Source organism: Bufo bufo, chromosome 3, assembly GCF_905171765.1.
Source record: "Bufo bufo chromosome 3, aBufBuf1.1, whole genome shotgun sequence".
In the NCBI taxonomy this organism is placed as follows: Eukaryota; Metazoa; Chordata; class Amphibia; order Anura; family Bufonidae; genus Bufo; species Bufo bufo.
The window spans coordinates 373081762-373097370 of record NC_053391.1 but is presented as its reverse complement, the minus strand read 5'-3'; the positions used below and the strand labels follow the sequence as shown (position 1 = coordinate 373097370).

General features: G+C 43.3%; 1 protein-coding gene across 3 annotated transcripts in view; it reads right to left on the bottom strand.

Annotated features, from left to right (window-relative positions):
* Positions 1-288: 288 nt before the first annotated feature.
* The window catches only part of CLTC (clathrin heavy chain), a 92261-nt gene continuing 76940 nt past the window's right edge, over positions 289-15609 (bottom strand). For all 3 annotated transcript variants that reach the window (XM_040424662.1, XM_040424663.1, XM_040424664.1), the window contains 10 exons: positions 13324-13488; positions 13124-13231; positions 12837-13004; positions 12601-12750; positions 12190-12321; positions 11960-12070; positions 11698-11868; positions 11142-11363; positions 4153-4228; positions 289-1541 (listed from right to left, as the gene is read on the bottom strand). In XM_040424662.1, the coding sequence (XP_040280596.1) occupies positions 1417-1541; positions 4153-4228; positions 11142-11363; positions 11698-11868; positions 11960-12070; positions 12190-12321; positions 12601-12750; positions 12837-13004; positions 13124-13231; positions 13324-13488 (1428 nt within the window). In that variant the 3' untranslated portion in view covers positions 289-1416. The remainder of the gene's footprint in view (positions 1542-4152; positions 4229-11141; positions 11364-11697; positions 11869-11959; positions 12071-12189; positions 12322-12600; positions 12751-12836; positions 13005-13123; positions 13232-13323; positions 13489-15609) is intronic.

Genomic DNA, 15609 nt, shown 5'->3' with positions numbered 1-15609 from the left:
TATGCACAGGCCCCTGACTAGTAAGACACTCATTCACTTATTCATTTCTAACTTACAGTCATAAGAACAGATGCTCCAGAATTGTTAGTTTGCAGGGAATGTGAGAAGTTGCTAAAACGGGAGAGGTCTTTAAATGTGCATATGATTAATGTCACCGTCTCCAGGATTACAAGTCACATTGCATATAATTATTTTGTTTAAATGAATCCAATGAAAAAAAACACTCACTGAAAAGAAGGTGTGTGGGAATTGAAGACACAAATCAAAACTCTTATTGTATAATATGTCCACAGTTCAGTATTTTTATTTCATTTACTTATTTTTTTCTTTTAAATCTGTCATCTCAAATTGCACAAACAAAACCGAACAGCATTGATAGATGTTGTTGCTTAAAGTCTCTCCTCTGTACACTCAAAACAGTGACCTAAGAACACCACAATATCCAACATACACGAACCTCAGGGAGCAGGAGAAGGGTACACAGACTGGATTTATGGTGCCTTCTTTGTTCCTGAATGAAATGGTCCCACAAAAAAAGCACAGGATACAGCACGACATAGGGCCATCTGTTCATCATGGAGTGAGCTACACACACTAGCATTATCTATATGCGCAACTGAATATTCCCTTACGTGACGGATGGGGTTTTTTCTTTTCCTTTTACGTAGAGTCGTCTTTTATGTTGCTAAAATTAACAGAGTCACACAACAAGTGGTATAGAATATGTAGATTAGTGTTCTTTTGTCATCGGCAGTCTTGCATGTGGAAATAGAAACAATTTCATTTTTTCTTCAGAATATACAAGTAGATTTATATGCATTTAGATAAGACAGTACATACGCTGCTTACATACATCAATTCTGAGAGTCAATATTAACTTTTTCTAACGCTAAGAGTGCAAATCAGATTCTTCACGACAGACTGTTAGCATTGTTAACCCCTCGCTACCAGTGTCTCTACAACATTTTGTTTTACATCATGTATTGCAGGTCCTCTAAGGGGTTGAGAGTTGGATTAATTTCTCTAAGAGCTGAAGCAGCCGCACCATATGAAGCCCCAACTACTGGAGGGGTTACAAGCAACTCATTTAGGAAAAAAAAAAAAAAAGGGGAACAAAAAAAAAAAAAAAAAAAAAAAAAAAAAACACAAACAAACCACAATGCCAAATAAAATAAAAAGCCTGCTTAAAAGAAATCAACTAACATACAAGATTGCAATTTTTGTAGATTACGGAATGTGAAGAAAAATAATTAAGGGAAGTATGATCCAAATACACTGTAAAAAATAAATTGTCCTTCATGACAATAGGGAGCCAATTTCTGCAGCTTTTCCCTGCTATGAGACAGTAGGCGGAAGAGGGACGGTGGAGTTTCAGTAAGAAAATAGCCCAGGTTCAAAGATTCCAACCCTTTTCTTTTACATGCTATATCCAAATCCTGGCTGGGGCTGCCCATAGGCAGGTGCAGTATAACCATAGCCAAATGCAGCTTGTGGAGGTACTGCAACACTGGGTCCCGCTGTCAGCATTAACTGGGGCTGACCTAGAGAAAAGAAATAAGACAGAGGTTAGAGCATACAAAAAAAAAACCTCAAAGCTCAAGAAACCAAAGTTAAAATAAATAAATAAAATAGACTGGTCAACTAATAAGGAACATTTTATTTCCAGTAAAATAGAAATCACTCTGCTGACCAGGTTTCCTGGGTAACAGCAACTGAAAAGAGGAAGCCTCTACCATGTTTAAAGAGGTTTTCCCAGCCATAGATACTGATGACCAATCCTTAAAGGGGTTGTCCAGCCTTAAATATTGATGACCTATCATCACGATAGGTCATCAATATCAGATCGACTGGGGTCCAACACCCGGACCCCTGCCGATCAGCTGTTTGACGAGATGGTGGCGCAAACACCTCTTCCTCATCTTGACACTGTGCATCTTCTCCTGTGGACCGGTGGCATTCACTTGAATGGAGCGGGTACTTGTATTACACAGCACTTCTGAGACAAAGTGCAGTGTAATGAAAATAAAGAGCTGATTAGTGGTTGTCCAGCCGTTAATATTGGTGACCTATCGTCAGGATAGGTAATCAATATCTGAATGGTACGGTAGTTGGACCCGTACCATTCAGATATTGATTACCTATCCTGACGATAGGTCACCAATATTAACGGCTGGACAACCACTTATCAGATTGATGGGGGTCAGACACCCAGGACCTCCACTGATCAGTTTTCAGCAGCCACTGGAAATAACAAAACTAACACAAACACAGAGCAGGAAGCACAGCTCCATTCTCTGTGTTGTGACTGTGTTGGACTACTGCAGCTCAGCCTCACACTCTGCACAGTCCCATCTGTGAACAGCTGCATGGTGGGGGTGCCAGGTGTCAAGAACTAGAACGTGGAAAACCATTTTAAGGCCAGACTCAGACTATAGAGTTCAAGGAGAGAAACGCTTAGAGCATGGCAGTGTGAGTTCCCGTCCTGACCTGTGCTCCTCTGACAGAATGGCACTGCATTATAATGTTTTATAAGTGTCTGTGTCCCTGTTAGACTAGGAATCTACTGAATTACACCGATAGCATTATGTCAATGTAATCCAATAGAATGCAGGTCTAGCAGCATTATAAATCATTATAATGCTGTGCGATCCTATCAGAGAAGCAGAGATCAGAAAGGGAACTCGCATTGCCACATGCTGCGTATTTCTCACACTGAACTCGCTTGTGTGTGCTTGGTCTAATAGAGTGGAAATTATCAATATCTCAATATCTATTGGGGGAGGGGGGGGGGGGGGTCTGGATAGGAGGCAGTCAAAGTTGTATTAAGCCACTATTAGACAGGCAGATAATGCAAGTGACTGTCGGGAAGGAAGCAGAAGTTCGTATTGCATGCAACAATCTCCTTCTCAATATGGGGAAAAGTGATAACTAATGCCATCGCTCGTCCCCATACTGAATCATTGTTTGCAAGCAGATCTGCCCAACGAAGCAATGATTTTTAAACCTGTTGAAAAAACGTTGGGAAGATTTTATGATAATAGTATATTCAGATTTGGAGTTGAAGAGCTTGATGACACCATTTCTATCCTCGGAGTGGTATTTGAAACGAAAAATTGCTGGGACCTTAGGGAGATTATTGTCCGATTAAAGTATAAAATGTATCTAGATCCGGTATACTGGAGAAAAAAGTTTGGGAGAGGGGGAAGGGAGGGGGGGGGCAAGGGGTTATCTTCAGTTAGGGGTTAGTTGACTACCTTTGAAGATCAGAATTTTGATCGAGCAGCCAATAAATAATGTGAAAGGAATGACAGCTGGGGATCAGCTTTATTCTTGTAAGAAATTGTTCAGTATGTGGCAGATATATTGTATCTTTATGTCAAACCTTGTCAATTTCTCATACCATTGTAACATGCTTTTGGAATGAAAAATGATAAAAGTTAATAAAGATTATATTTAAAAAAAAAAAAAAACTGTTGAAAGACTGGGATTGCCCGATGAACGAGCATTTGTTCATTCATTGGTTAATCGGCAGCAGTATTACACTGCCAGATCGTTAGCGATAATCTGGCAGCGTATCTGCCATTCTAATAGACCCTTTACAGTCTATGGTCCTGCCTCACTGCTACAAAGATAAACCCTGTTTCACACTTGCGTTGTGGCTTTCTGGTTTTGAGATCCAGCAGAGGATCTCAAAACCAGGGCAAAACGGATGAGTTTTGTGCCCATTCATTGACAATGGTGAAAAAAAATAAAAATAAAAATCAAATAAAAATCAAGATGCATCCTGTTCCATTTTGCTGCATTTTTTGACTGGACACAAAACCGCCGCAAGCTGCGATTTTGTGTCCAGTCTGCGGAACTGAAGAACCAGATCTGGCATGAAAAATCAATGTAAGCCTATGGTGCCAAATCGTATTATTTTTTGTTAGCTAAAAAACTGGATCTGCTGCTTACAATGATTATCATACCAGATCTGGTTTAGATTTAATACAAACGATATCGGCCAAAACGGATGCATTTGGATGTATTGAATGGCACGAATCGGTTTTATTCCAGTTTTGAGATCCTCTGTGTCAAACAGGCCTAAAGCAAATAACTGTAGGCTGTATAGTAACATGCAAAGAAGGAAATGTCATGAATAGTAAAAATTACCATAGACAATAGGCTGCGTTTCTGTAGCTTGTTCCTCCTCTTTTCTAAGGGATTCAGAGGCATCCAGTTTGTCAACCTTTTAAACGGTACAGAAAAGGATGTTAATACATTACATGATCCCCAAATGATATGAGAATCCTAGAGTGCTGAAAACTAAAAACGTGGAAAAGCCTTAATATTCAGAAAGATTTATATCTAATATATATAAAAAGGCTACATATTATGCCACCCGCAAAATGGAGCCTGGATTTAGTATCAGCAGTCACTTGAAATATGCACATTAGAGAAACATATCAATTATTGTTTAATATAAGCACCTATAGAACGACTCGTGTAGATATTTCCAAGCAACACAGCTTTAAAATGAAGCAATGACATCACGGGGAACATGGTCTTCATATAGTCGCTCCAAAACAATTTTTAATAAATAACATTTTTTAGGACTTCTATGTCTCGTGTTCCACTGGACTCAAGACAACAATGGGAATCTATTGTGAGTAAGATATGAGATTACAGGAAAGGACATCCTAATGGCTTGCAAGAAGGAAAATTCAAGCAATGCTCAAACATGCAGGTCATTCACATTAGTTCCAGTCACAGAGTCTAACACTGAATATTAAAGGTGCAGAAAAAGGGTTAAAACAAAGGTGTAATGTATATAGGTATAAAAATGTCCCCTGACCTCCTTTATAGCCAATATTCTTCATTCTGTCTGATCATCCCTCATATGTCCTCCTCTGTGATCCACAACATGAAGCTAAAGTGCCCAGATACAAATTCACTTTAAGAGTTAATATATGGGGCTCGCTTTTGTGAGGCCTGCTGGGATTTCGAATACATCTTCCTAGACGCCTGACGGCAGAAGAGTACTGAAAACCTCCGAACATAACAGCCTGGAAGACACCACCTAAACAATTTGTGCGTGTGGTCCTGCTCTTCGTGCAGGCAAGGCATTGCCACAAATGCAATGATGCAGTATTATGGTGTTAATCATGCCATATAACCACTAAGTGGAAGACAAAAAGCCCCAAAAAGGCAAAAAGCACTATTTCTACACCCATAACAGGCGGGTATGCAGACAATAAAAGCTGAGGTACAAACACTTCCACATGCTCCTTGCCCGCCTATGAATAAGGGGCTTTACAGGTCATATTCGGGATATGGAGTCTTCAATACCTACATACTGCTAGTCATTTAAAATATGCAATCCACTAAGAAAGAAACATATATGGGAAGAAATAAAAAACACAATTGTGACTACCAACATCGTATCCTTTGATACTTTGTTTTTCTCTGAAATTTGGAAAATTGGGATTTGTCACATTTTCCCCCAAACTGGAGGTGGATTCAAAAGCATTTAAAGGGGTTGTGTCACTATTAACACTTATGCCCTATCCTGGGGGATATAAAATAAGTACTTCATATCAGGAGAACAGGGGGTCCAGAAGTGCCTCTGAACTGCCCCATGAGAAGAGTGGTGGTGCTCATGTGCATCCACCTCTCCAGACTTCTATAGGATTGCTGCTGTAGAAGTGAATAGAGCACAAAGTTTTATTCTCATGGGGCATTTGCAGACCCCTGTTCTTGTGATCACTGGGGGTCTCAGCAATCACTTACCCCTGTCTTGTGGATAGGAAATAAGTGTTATTACAACCCCTTTAAAGATCTATTCCTAGGTAACCATTCTTTACAGTGATGTTCGAATACAGGTGCGGTCATTCCTGTTACTGCAGCCCATGACGACTTTCAGATGGCCACTGAACGCTAATTGGGAGTAGGAGCAGCACATACAACTGGTGGTAATAGTAGGGAGAAAAGGCATAAAAGCATTGGACTGCAACCATTTGGGCTTACAGGGATGCCACTTGCTCCGTCTACTCTGTTCTCGCACCTCGTGTCATCCATGTAAACGTCAAGACAGAACAGCTATGAAAGGCTTTTCCACAGAAGCAGCACATTGCAAGGTAAAAAGAAGAACTCCTCTGGAAACATGCATTGAACGCCATTGGCGCGTGAAGTGTAAAATGTGTGCATGAAAAGAAACGGCAACAGAACTGAAGCAAGGAGTGGATTCTGGGAAAATAAAAATAATATGGAGGTCGCCATACAGGCTCCTGATAAAGACAGCCAACCGCAAGGCTTGCTCTATCATTTGAAAAACGTGGTGGTAAAAGGCTGGAATTCTTCATGCTGTGCTTTCATAGTGCAACACTACTGCAGTTCAATTACCGGTTTGGTTTTCACACAAACACACTCACACAGATTTCTCTCAAGGGTCAGGCACAGAAGGACATTCCCCTGCTGTATTTCCGGAGTCCAGGAGATCATTCCTATGGCGTCAGGCCGTTTGCCAAAGAAACTACAAAATGCATTAACAGGATTTTTGCAATATAGTTTTACAGGAACCCCAAAGTATTTATATGGGAAGGGGCGCAGAACAAATGGCCACCATCTTTTTTTTTTTGCACCCCCCTCCTCCCCTTAATTTATATATATAATGAATGTACTTTGGCAATGGACGCTGACACCATACGATCTGGACCAGTGAGGGGAAGGAAAAAACCAATAACCACAGCAAGAGAGTCACTTCTGTGACTTTAGTTTTGGCTATTGTCAGAAAATCAGTAAAGAAATAAAAAAATAATAAAAAATAAAAAAAGATCAGGAACTGGATCACAGTTTTATCAAATAAAAAATTATAATTTGATAAATCTGAAGGATGCACATAAGTTTGACTACACGCTTGTTGATAAAGCCTTACATAACCTGTATCCCTAAGGTAGGTTTGTCAACGAAGGACTGCGCCATCTGGTGGTGTGCGATTAAACTACACACGGCATATGTATCACATCCTTCAGAATTAGGAGACCAATGACCAGGTTTACATTAGTAACTGTGAACCAATACCTTGTATCTTCCTGAGATTAGCCGATTAGTATCAAAACACTAGAAACAACCTAAATCTAACTATTTTAGTTCTGGTATTTTAGGCCTGCAGAGGCTTTAGTGAGTGTTTTTTGAGGGGGGGGGGGGGGGGGAAGGAGGACAGCAGCAAAAGTAGTAATTGTAGTAGTAAAAGAAAGGAGGCGGTGTGGGAAACGCATGCAGATTCTTTAGACTTAGTCTTCCAGGTTTACAGATGGAAAACAAGAATCAACTTTCACCTTTTCCTTTATTGCATCAACCTGCAAAGGAATTCAGAGGGTGCAGCTTAGAAAATCAAATTTCACATTGAGCATAACAAAAAGGAAGAATAAGCAAAGAAAAAAAAATAATGAAAAAATAAAAAAAATTAAGGCCGTTAGAGAGAATAAAAACAAAGAAATCAAAGGAAATGTGACAAGGAGAGGAAACAGGCATGGGTTCCATTGTGTCTGGGTTTCTGTAGTGGATTTGATGCATAAATCCAAATCAGTAGCCTAGCAATATACCATTACAGGAGGCATGGGTACGGTAGAAAACAAAGTGGTGCATAGGTTGATCGCCCCCCTGTAAAACAGTTATAGAAATGCATTGTGGTTGCTAAGTAGATAACGTGCCTTCCTGACAGGCAACACATCATTATGGAGGAAACAGGACCTTAAAGGGGTTCTCCGGAACTGTAGCCTGCTCAGTACTTAAATAATCATAAGCAAAGACCTTGGTGATTGCACTTGAAAGATCTGCCTGCATGACATCAAGACTCGATGTAAGATGGGTGTGTTCTCTGCTTGGAGTTGGACTGCAGCAACTAACAATCCCTTAAATTTCGGATACAATCCATCTGTCAGGCCTTGCTACTAGAAATACTTGCAGATTACTGTTTCAGATTGGTCTTTTTTTCACTAATAGGAAATCTAGAGTGAGGTTGAATATAAACCAAATGCCAGGCTGCTGCCACAGTCACTGTAGCTGTGAAAGATTGTTGGTGCAACCCTCGCCAATACAAAATCCTGTTGGTACCCTTTAACAGTGCATAAACACTCAGCACTACACGTCAACTGCTATAGACATTTATCTTTCCCACCAAACAAGTGACAGCACAGAATCGCACTAGGAAGCATGGATAGGGTCCTCCTGGCGTGTGCATGCATTACTTTATTGGATGACCTGGATCTTTGCACCATAAGGCCTCCTGCACACGGCCGTTTTTTCCCCCCCGTTTACTGGCCGTTTTTTGCGTTTAGTATACGGAACCATTCATTTCAATGGTTCCGCAAAAAAACATGAATGTACTCCGTATGCATTCAGTTTCCGTATTCCTGTTCTAACATGGAACATGTCCTATTATTGCCCGCAAATCACGTTCCGTGGCTCCATTCAAGTCAATGGGTCCGCAAAAAAAACGGAACACATACGAAAAATGCATCCGTATGTGTTCCGTTTTTTGCTGAACCATCTATTGAAAATGTTATGCTCAGCCCGATTTTATCTAAGTAATTACTGTATACTGTATATGCCATACGGAAAAAACGGAACAGAAACTGAAACAAAAGACGGAACGGATCTGTGAAAAACGGACCGCAAAACACAGAAAAAGCCATACGGTCGTGTGCAATAGGCCTAAGGCTTTATTCACACTTCCGTGAGATACCGGACTGGCATCCTGCTTAGTGCAGGAGCGCACGGAGTCATTGGTTGCCATGACGCCGTGCGCTTTGTGCCGCTGCAGTACAGTAATACACTCATATAGATCATATGAGTGTAATACCGTACTGTGGCGGCAGCACAAAGAGCACAGCGTCATAGCAACCAATGACTCCGTGCGCTCCTGCACTAAGCAGAATGCCAGTCCGGTATCTCACGGACCGTGTTCCATGGATGTGTGAATGAAGCCTAACTGTGCCAGCCGAATAGGATGACACTATATAAATATAACTGCATGTTCCAAGTATTCCATGGTTAAAAGGGACCTGTCGCAACCTCCAGCAATGGCAGCTGCGTTTGCCTGGCTGTAGCTGGCATTCCACAAATTCTGTGCTGACAGTTACGGCTTCTGATATGCCACTGAGTCCATGAGTCCATGCAAGGGGGCAGACCTCTGTGCCAATTTTCAATAAGGAGTTAACCACTGTGCTCGGCTCCTGTCCAATCAATGCAGAAAGTGTCACTCTCTCGTTCACTTGCAGGTGAGAATCAGCACTCTACAGTCCCCTTGACAGTCCATGGACTCATTGCGTATTTGGAACCTAAACGGCCATAATGAAAGGGAAAACTGTCTCTGAAGCTATAGTAGGGTTGTTTCGATACCAAAATTTTGATTCAGTTTCGATACCATATTTTGTCCTATTCACCCTAATAAAGCAATGTTTTTAATACTGGGGACGGGAAGGGGGGAGGGCGCACTGCACCACCAATGATAATTAACATTTAATATACAATTACAGCCGGCGGCAGAAACACATTGCTGGCACCCGACCTCTGACAGGGAGCTGCGATCAGCGGCAGTTAACCCCTCATGTGCCGCACACCTGAGCGGTTAATTGCCGCGGATCACAGCACCCTGTCAGAGGTCGGGTGCCAGCAATGTGTTTCTGCCGCTTGTATTTGTAATGTATTAAACGTTAGTTATCATTGGTGGCGCAGTTGCCACAGCCTCTCCCCTCTGCGCTCTCATTGGTGGCAGTGGCAGCTGCTTCCTTCTCCCTGTGCTGCTGAGGGAACATGGCCGCACTGAGAGCAGCACGATCATGTTCTCTGATACTGGGCTATGCAGTAGCACAGCCTAGTATCGATAAAAGGCAAATCCCGGTATCGTATTGATACAGGGACAGGGACAAAGTATCGACTGGGTTTCGAAAGTTCGATACCCGAAACAACCCTAGGCTATAAGCAAGGTAAAGGAAGCTGCTATAGTTAGAGGATGTGACAGGTCCTCTTTGAGTGCAGCATAGTCCACTATTAGCCCAAACAAATACACTGTGCAATTTTGCAAGAATACAGTTGATTAATGATCGATGGGGGTCATCACAAATCATCACACTTGGGCCTCTTTCACACGGGCGTTCCGGATTTGCTCCAGATGCGTCGCGTGTGCATTGCGGCATAGTCTTCTTTCAGGAAATGCAAAAGGACCTTTGAGGACGTAACCACGTGGTGACGTCAGCGCAGGTCCTGCTAAACGAAGATAGAAGATCCTTCTATCTTCATTCAGCAGGACCTGCGCTGACGTTACCACGCGGTGAGCGCCATTACATCAAAAGGTCCATTTGCAGGTCCTGAAAGAAGAAGAAAGAAGACGATGCCGGCTGCGGGATCAAGTGGAGTTTTTTTTTAACCCCTCAATCGACATTTTACTAAGCATTCTGTATTAAGAATGCTATTATTTTCCCTTATAACCATGTTATAAGGGAAAATAATACAGTGAATTTACATTAATGGGGTCCGGGGTTGCTCATCCCCATTATCTGCTTGCAACCATGCGTGAAAAATCGCACCGCATCCGCACTTGCTTGCGATTTTCACGCAGCCCCATTCATTTCTATGGGGCCTGCGTTGCGTGAAAACCACCGCTCATCTGCACAGCCCCATTGAAGTGAATGGGTCCGGATTCAGTGCGGGTGCAATGCGTTCCGCTCACGCATTGTACCCGCGCGGCATTCTCGCCCCCTGTGTGAAAGGGACCTTAAAAAATAAAAATTCCTGTGAACAAATAAGTCAACGCTCTAGCTTGTAGGATAACTTATAATGGTGATTGCTATTCATTATCCAACTAAAATATAAAGTTCCACTTCACAAATCTAAAATAAGACATCTTTCTGACCAAAACGCTGCCATGTTTAACTGGTTAGTCCTGTTGCCAATTCAGCAATAAATCCGCTAAAAAATAAAAAAACACAAGCGTGCAGATGTACATTTGTAAGCGCTCTAGCACAACAGATGCAGAAGGTTCCAATACTGATGTGAACAGTTTTTCGTTAGGAGCCAGCACTTCTGCGCCATTCTTATATTCTCTTCATTTATTATCGGAATAGACTTTTTTTTGTCTATTGTTTTGTGTCTGTTCTTACCTTGCTTAAGTATTCCCTCATGACCTGAATGAAGTAGGGCATGGCAAAGTCCATAATGTTGTGCCGCCATGCAGTTTCCAGGACCACATCTGGCCGCAGCAGGTCGTAACAAGTGAAGAGACAGGCTGCAAAGCACTCTTTCTTCCCTTCCAGCAAAAACCACTGCAAAAGTTCCTCTGCCAGTTCTGTGTCTTTGGATTCAGAGCCATACTGCATGGCATCCTGGGAGAGAAAGGTGTAAATACAGATGGCATCACTAGCACACTGGTTAAGTTTTATCAATGAGACAATTAAAATATTAAAATAAAGCAAGAGAACATCTATCCTTTGCTATAGCGTATGGCTTCCAGTCAGGACTAATGGCCATCAAGGAAATGTCATCTCCATGTGAAATATTTTAAATATATCCATTTGGTGCTAGAAAAATGTGCAGCAGTCTATCAAGTACAGTGATGGCAGCAATTTTTGGACTGACCTAATTATTCCGTAGAATAATTAGGGTCTGCATTGTCAACGGTTGGAACCCTTATTAGATTTGACCACTGGTCATATATACCTTATAGAGCCGGTCTTTCTTGCACAGCTCGACACTTTGTTTCCAGCGGTTGTTGCCCTTGAAAAGGTATGCAGCAATTCTTCTAAATTCAATAAGCTCATGCCTCTCCAAACGCTGAGCAAGGGATATGTTGTCAAAGTTGTCATATGCATCTATGGATGTACGAAGTGCCTAGAACAGAAAGTACAAGAAAAAAAAGGAATATTAAAAAAAATGACACTTTATAATGAAACTTCTAGGTAGCATTTTTTACAACTATTACCTGATAGTCCTCTTCTGTTATGAAAAGGTTATTAAGAGCCTCGTTGACGGATTTATTGTTATGGTTCTGTACTGAGCGGAGGTATGGTTTTACAAGAGGAAGCTGCTTCACCTTGAACAAAAAAACAAAATGTTCAGTTCAAGTAACATCTGTGCATGCGGGATTATCCTAATAATGAATATACAGATTTTCGGTGGGTATAAATCCTTGCTAGTCCACACTGAACGTACCTTGCTGAAGTAGTTGACAGCGCGGGTGTGGTCCAGTCTTGGAGACAATACCATCAGGAGATCGTTCAGTAACAGTGGCTTGAATTCCAAATAAAACTGAATTGCTCTGTAATACAGCTCCACGTTGGCCACCTTCAAAACCAAAAATGGCAGATGATACATCAGTTATATGAATACTAATACATTCCCCTTAGCTTCAGTCTGACTCAAGAACCTGCAGACGGCAGTTTTTGCTCACCATGCATTATGCGGCTCTGTTGTAACATACATGTTAACCCCACCCAAATAACATCTTCTGTTAATTTACACTTTTTTAGTGTATAAAAGGTGTCTACTTTGTAGATGCCTAACAATGTCAGTAAATACAAGCATTAAACACTTTGCAGATGGCACAAGCATTTGCAGCATTACCTTTGTGATAATATCTTTAAACTGTCCTTCCTTCCATGCGTCTGTCGGGTGGCTCATCATGGTGATAATGGCATTATCATACTCTTCATATTTATCATAAAGGAACACCAACTCTGCCCAAAGGTGGGCTTGCTCGGCTGCTCTGAGCACCTGCAAAAATAAAGCACACATATAACACCATTCGTGATGGAGACACTTTCCTTCAATCTACATGTATAAAAGATGCTGTGGTTTACCTTGGGAATGTTCACTCTGGACCAGAAGAGCTCCAAGTGCTCTCTCATTTTTTGTGGCTTGAACTTAGAATACAGAATGGCAAGCTCAGTGAACATGCCCATGTGTGCCCTCTCCAGTCCCAGAGCTGCTTCAAGCATGGTGATGAGCTCCTCAAAATACCCACGATCCTACATAAAGACAAAACACACGATGGCACAAATGTGAAGTGTTGAATTAAGTTCCTAGACTCCACTTGGTGAAGTCTTAATGTAGGTACTGTAGCTTACAATAAACCATCTGCAGTTACCTGATAATAGTTTATTAGCTCCTCCAGTTCATCAGCATGTACCACAATGTGAAGGCCACACATTTGGGCAAGGCGGAACTCTTTACCATCAACACAAGCAAAGCAAACCTGGTAAAAAAAAGACAAAAAAAATATTATTTGATGGAATATTCCAAAATGAACTGACAAAAATCCAACTGGTGAAAAGATGCCCGTTTCACCTCTTTCCATGTGCGAGTGCTGTTTGCCTTTCGTGCCCCATCGACAGCCGCTTGATATTCTCCCAGATGAACCAATGTGGATGCCAAACGGCCAAAGTTTGAAACGTTATTGTAGAGCAGCTTAGCAGCATCATACATCTTCTCATCATAGCATCGATCACCAACCTAATAGGAGAAAAATGAACGGTGGATAAACTCACTGGTTTTATACACAACAAACAGTACTGATTTAAACTAATTAATACACTAGCCTCCAGCTATTAGAAATGAATATTTAGCTAGGGAAGGTGCTTGTTGCAAACAGGCTTCCAAATCTGGATGTGGCTTGTCCATGCTTTAAAAATATGTAGAACTCCGCAGCACTCTTCTGTTTGTGAAAAAAATAGTATTTTATGTAAATCAGCAGCATAGTGAAAGCGACGTTTTGACCATTTCTGGTTTTTATCAAGCTTGATAAAGACCAGAGATGGTCGAAAAGGAGACTTTTGTATTACTTACCAGTAAAGTCTCTTTCTCGCTCTTCCTTGGGGGACACAGGAAACCATGGGTATAGCTCTGCTCCCTAGGAGGCGTGACACTAAGTGAAAGCTGTAAGCCCCTCCTCCATCAGCTATACCCTTCAGCCTGGAGAAGAGACTGCCAGTTGCGTGTCCAAGTAGTGAAAGATAACCACCAACCGGAAAAAGAACCGTCAAGCCCCAACGGGGGCAACCAAGCCGGAACCACAACTGTAAACCCAAATGAAGGGCGGGTGCTGTGTCCCCCAAGGAAGAGCGAGAAAGAGACTTTACTGGTAAGTAATACAAAAGTCTCCTTTTCTCGCCCATATTCCTTGGGGGACACAGGAAACCATGGGACGTTCCAGAGCAGTCCCAGAAGGGAGGGACCAGAACAAACTAGACCAACACCGGAGGCATCAATCAACTGCCGCCTGCAACACCAGACGGCCTAAAGCAGCGTCAGCCGACGCATGAGTATGCACCCTGTAGAACTTGGTGAAGGTGTGCAAGGAGGACCAAGTGGCCGCCTTGCAAATCTGCTCCGTAGAAGCCCGATTTCTCTGAGCCCAGGAAGCCCCGACCGCTCTAGTGGAATGAGCGGTAACACCGAGGGGCGGAACCTTGCCCTTGGCGAGATAAGCCTCAGTAACAGCCATCTTGACAAAACGGGCGATAGCAACTTTGGATGCCGCCAACCCTCTGCGCGACCCCTCCGGAACCACAAAGAGCGAGTCAGTACGCCTGAAAGAGCCGGTTACCTCCAGGTAAGCCTTGAGCGCCCTGACAACGTCCAGGCGATGAAGTTCCCTCTCCCTAGGGTGGGAAGGGGAAGGACACAAAGAGGGGAGAACGATGTCCTCGTTCAGATGAAAGGCGGAGACCACCTTAGGAAGGAAGGAAGGGACCGGACGAAGAACCACCTTGTCCTGGTGGAACACTAGGAAAGGTTCCAGACAGGAGAGTGCAGCCAATTCGGACACCCTCCGAAGAGAGGTGACTGCTACAAGGAAAATAACCTTGCAGGGGGGAGAGAAAAGCGGAGCGGAGGAATCCCTAGATCGGCACAGAACCCCAAATAGGTCCTCCAGGTCCTATAATAGATCCTAGAAGAGGACGGCTTACGGGCGCGGATCATGGTGCGGACGACGTCCGCAGAAAAACCCCTACGTGTCAGGACGGTGGTCTCAACAACCACGCCGTCAAACGTAGGGACCTTAAACGCGGGTGGAAGATCGGTCCCTGAGAGAGAAGATCTTCCCTGGCGGGCAGCGGCCAGGGCGCGTCTGCCAGGAGCAGCATGAGGTCGGCATACCAAGACCGGCAGGGCCAGTCCGGAGCGACCAGAATCACCGAGACGCCTTCCGCCGCGATCTTCCGAAGGACCTTGGGCAGGAGTGGGATGGGAGGGAATATGTATGGACGCGCGAAGCCTCGCCAAGGAAGAACGAGGGCGTCGGCTCCGCAAGCTCCCGGATCCCTGGCCCTGGACAGATAGGCGGGGACCTTGTGATTGAACTTGGAGGCCATGAGGTCCACGTCCGGTATGCCCCAACGAAGGCAAATGGCCTCGAATACCTCCGGGTGAAGAGACCACTCGCCGGGGTCGACAGTGGTGCGACTGAGGAAGTCCGCCGCCCAATTGTCCACCCCTGGAATAAAAATTGCCGATAGGGCCGGGACGTGGGCTTCCGCCCAACGGAGAATGCTGGAGACCTCCCTCATTGCAGCAGCGCTGCGAGTGCCCCCCTGGTGGTTTATGTACGCCACAGCCGTGGCGTTGTCCGAT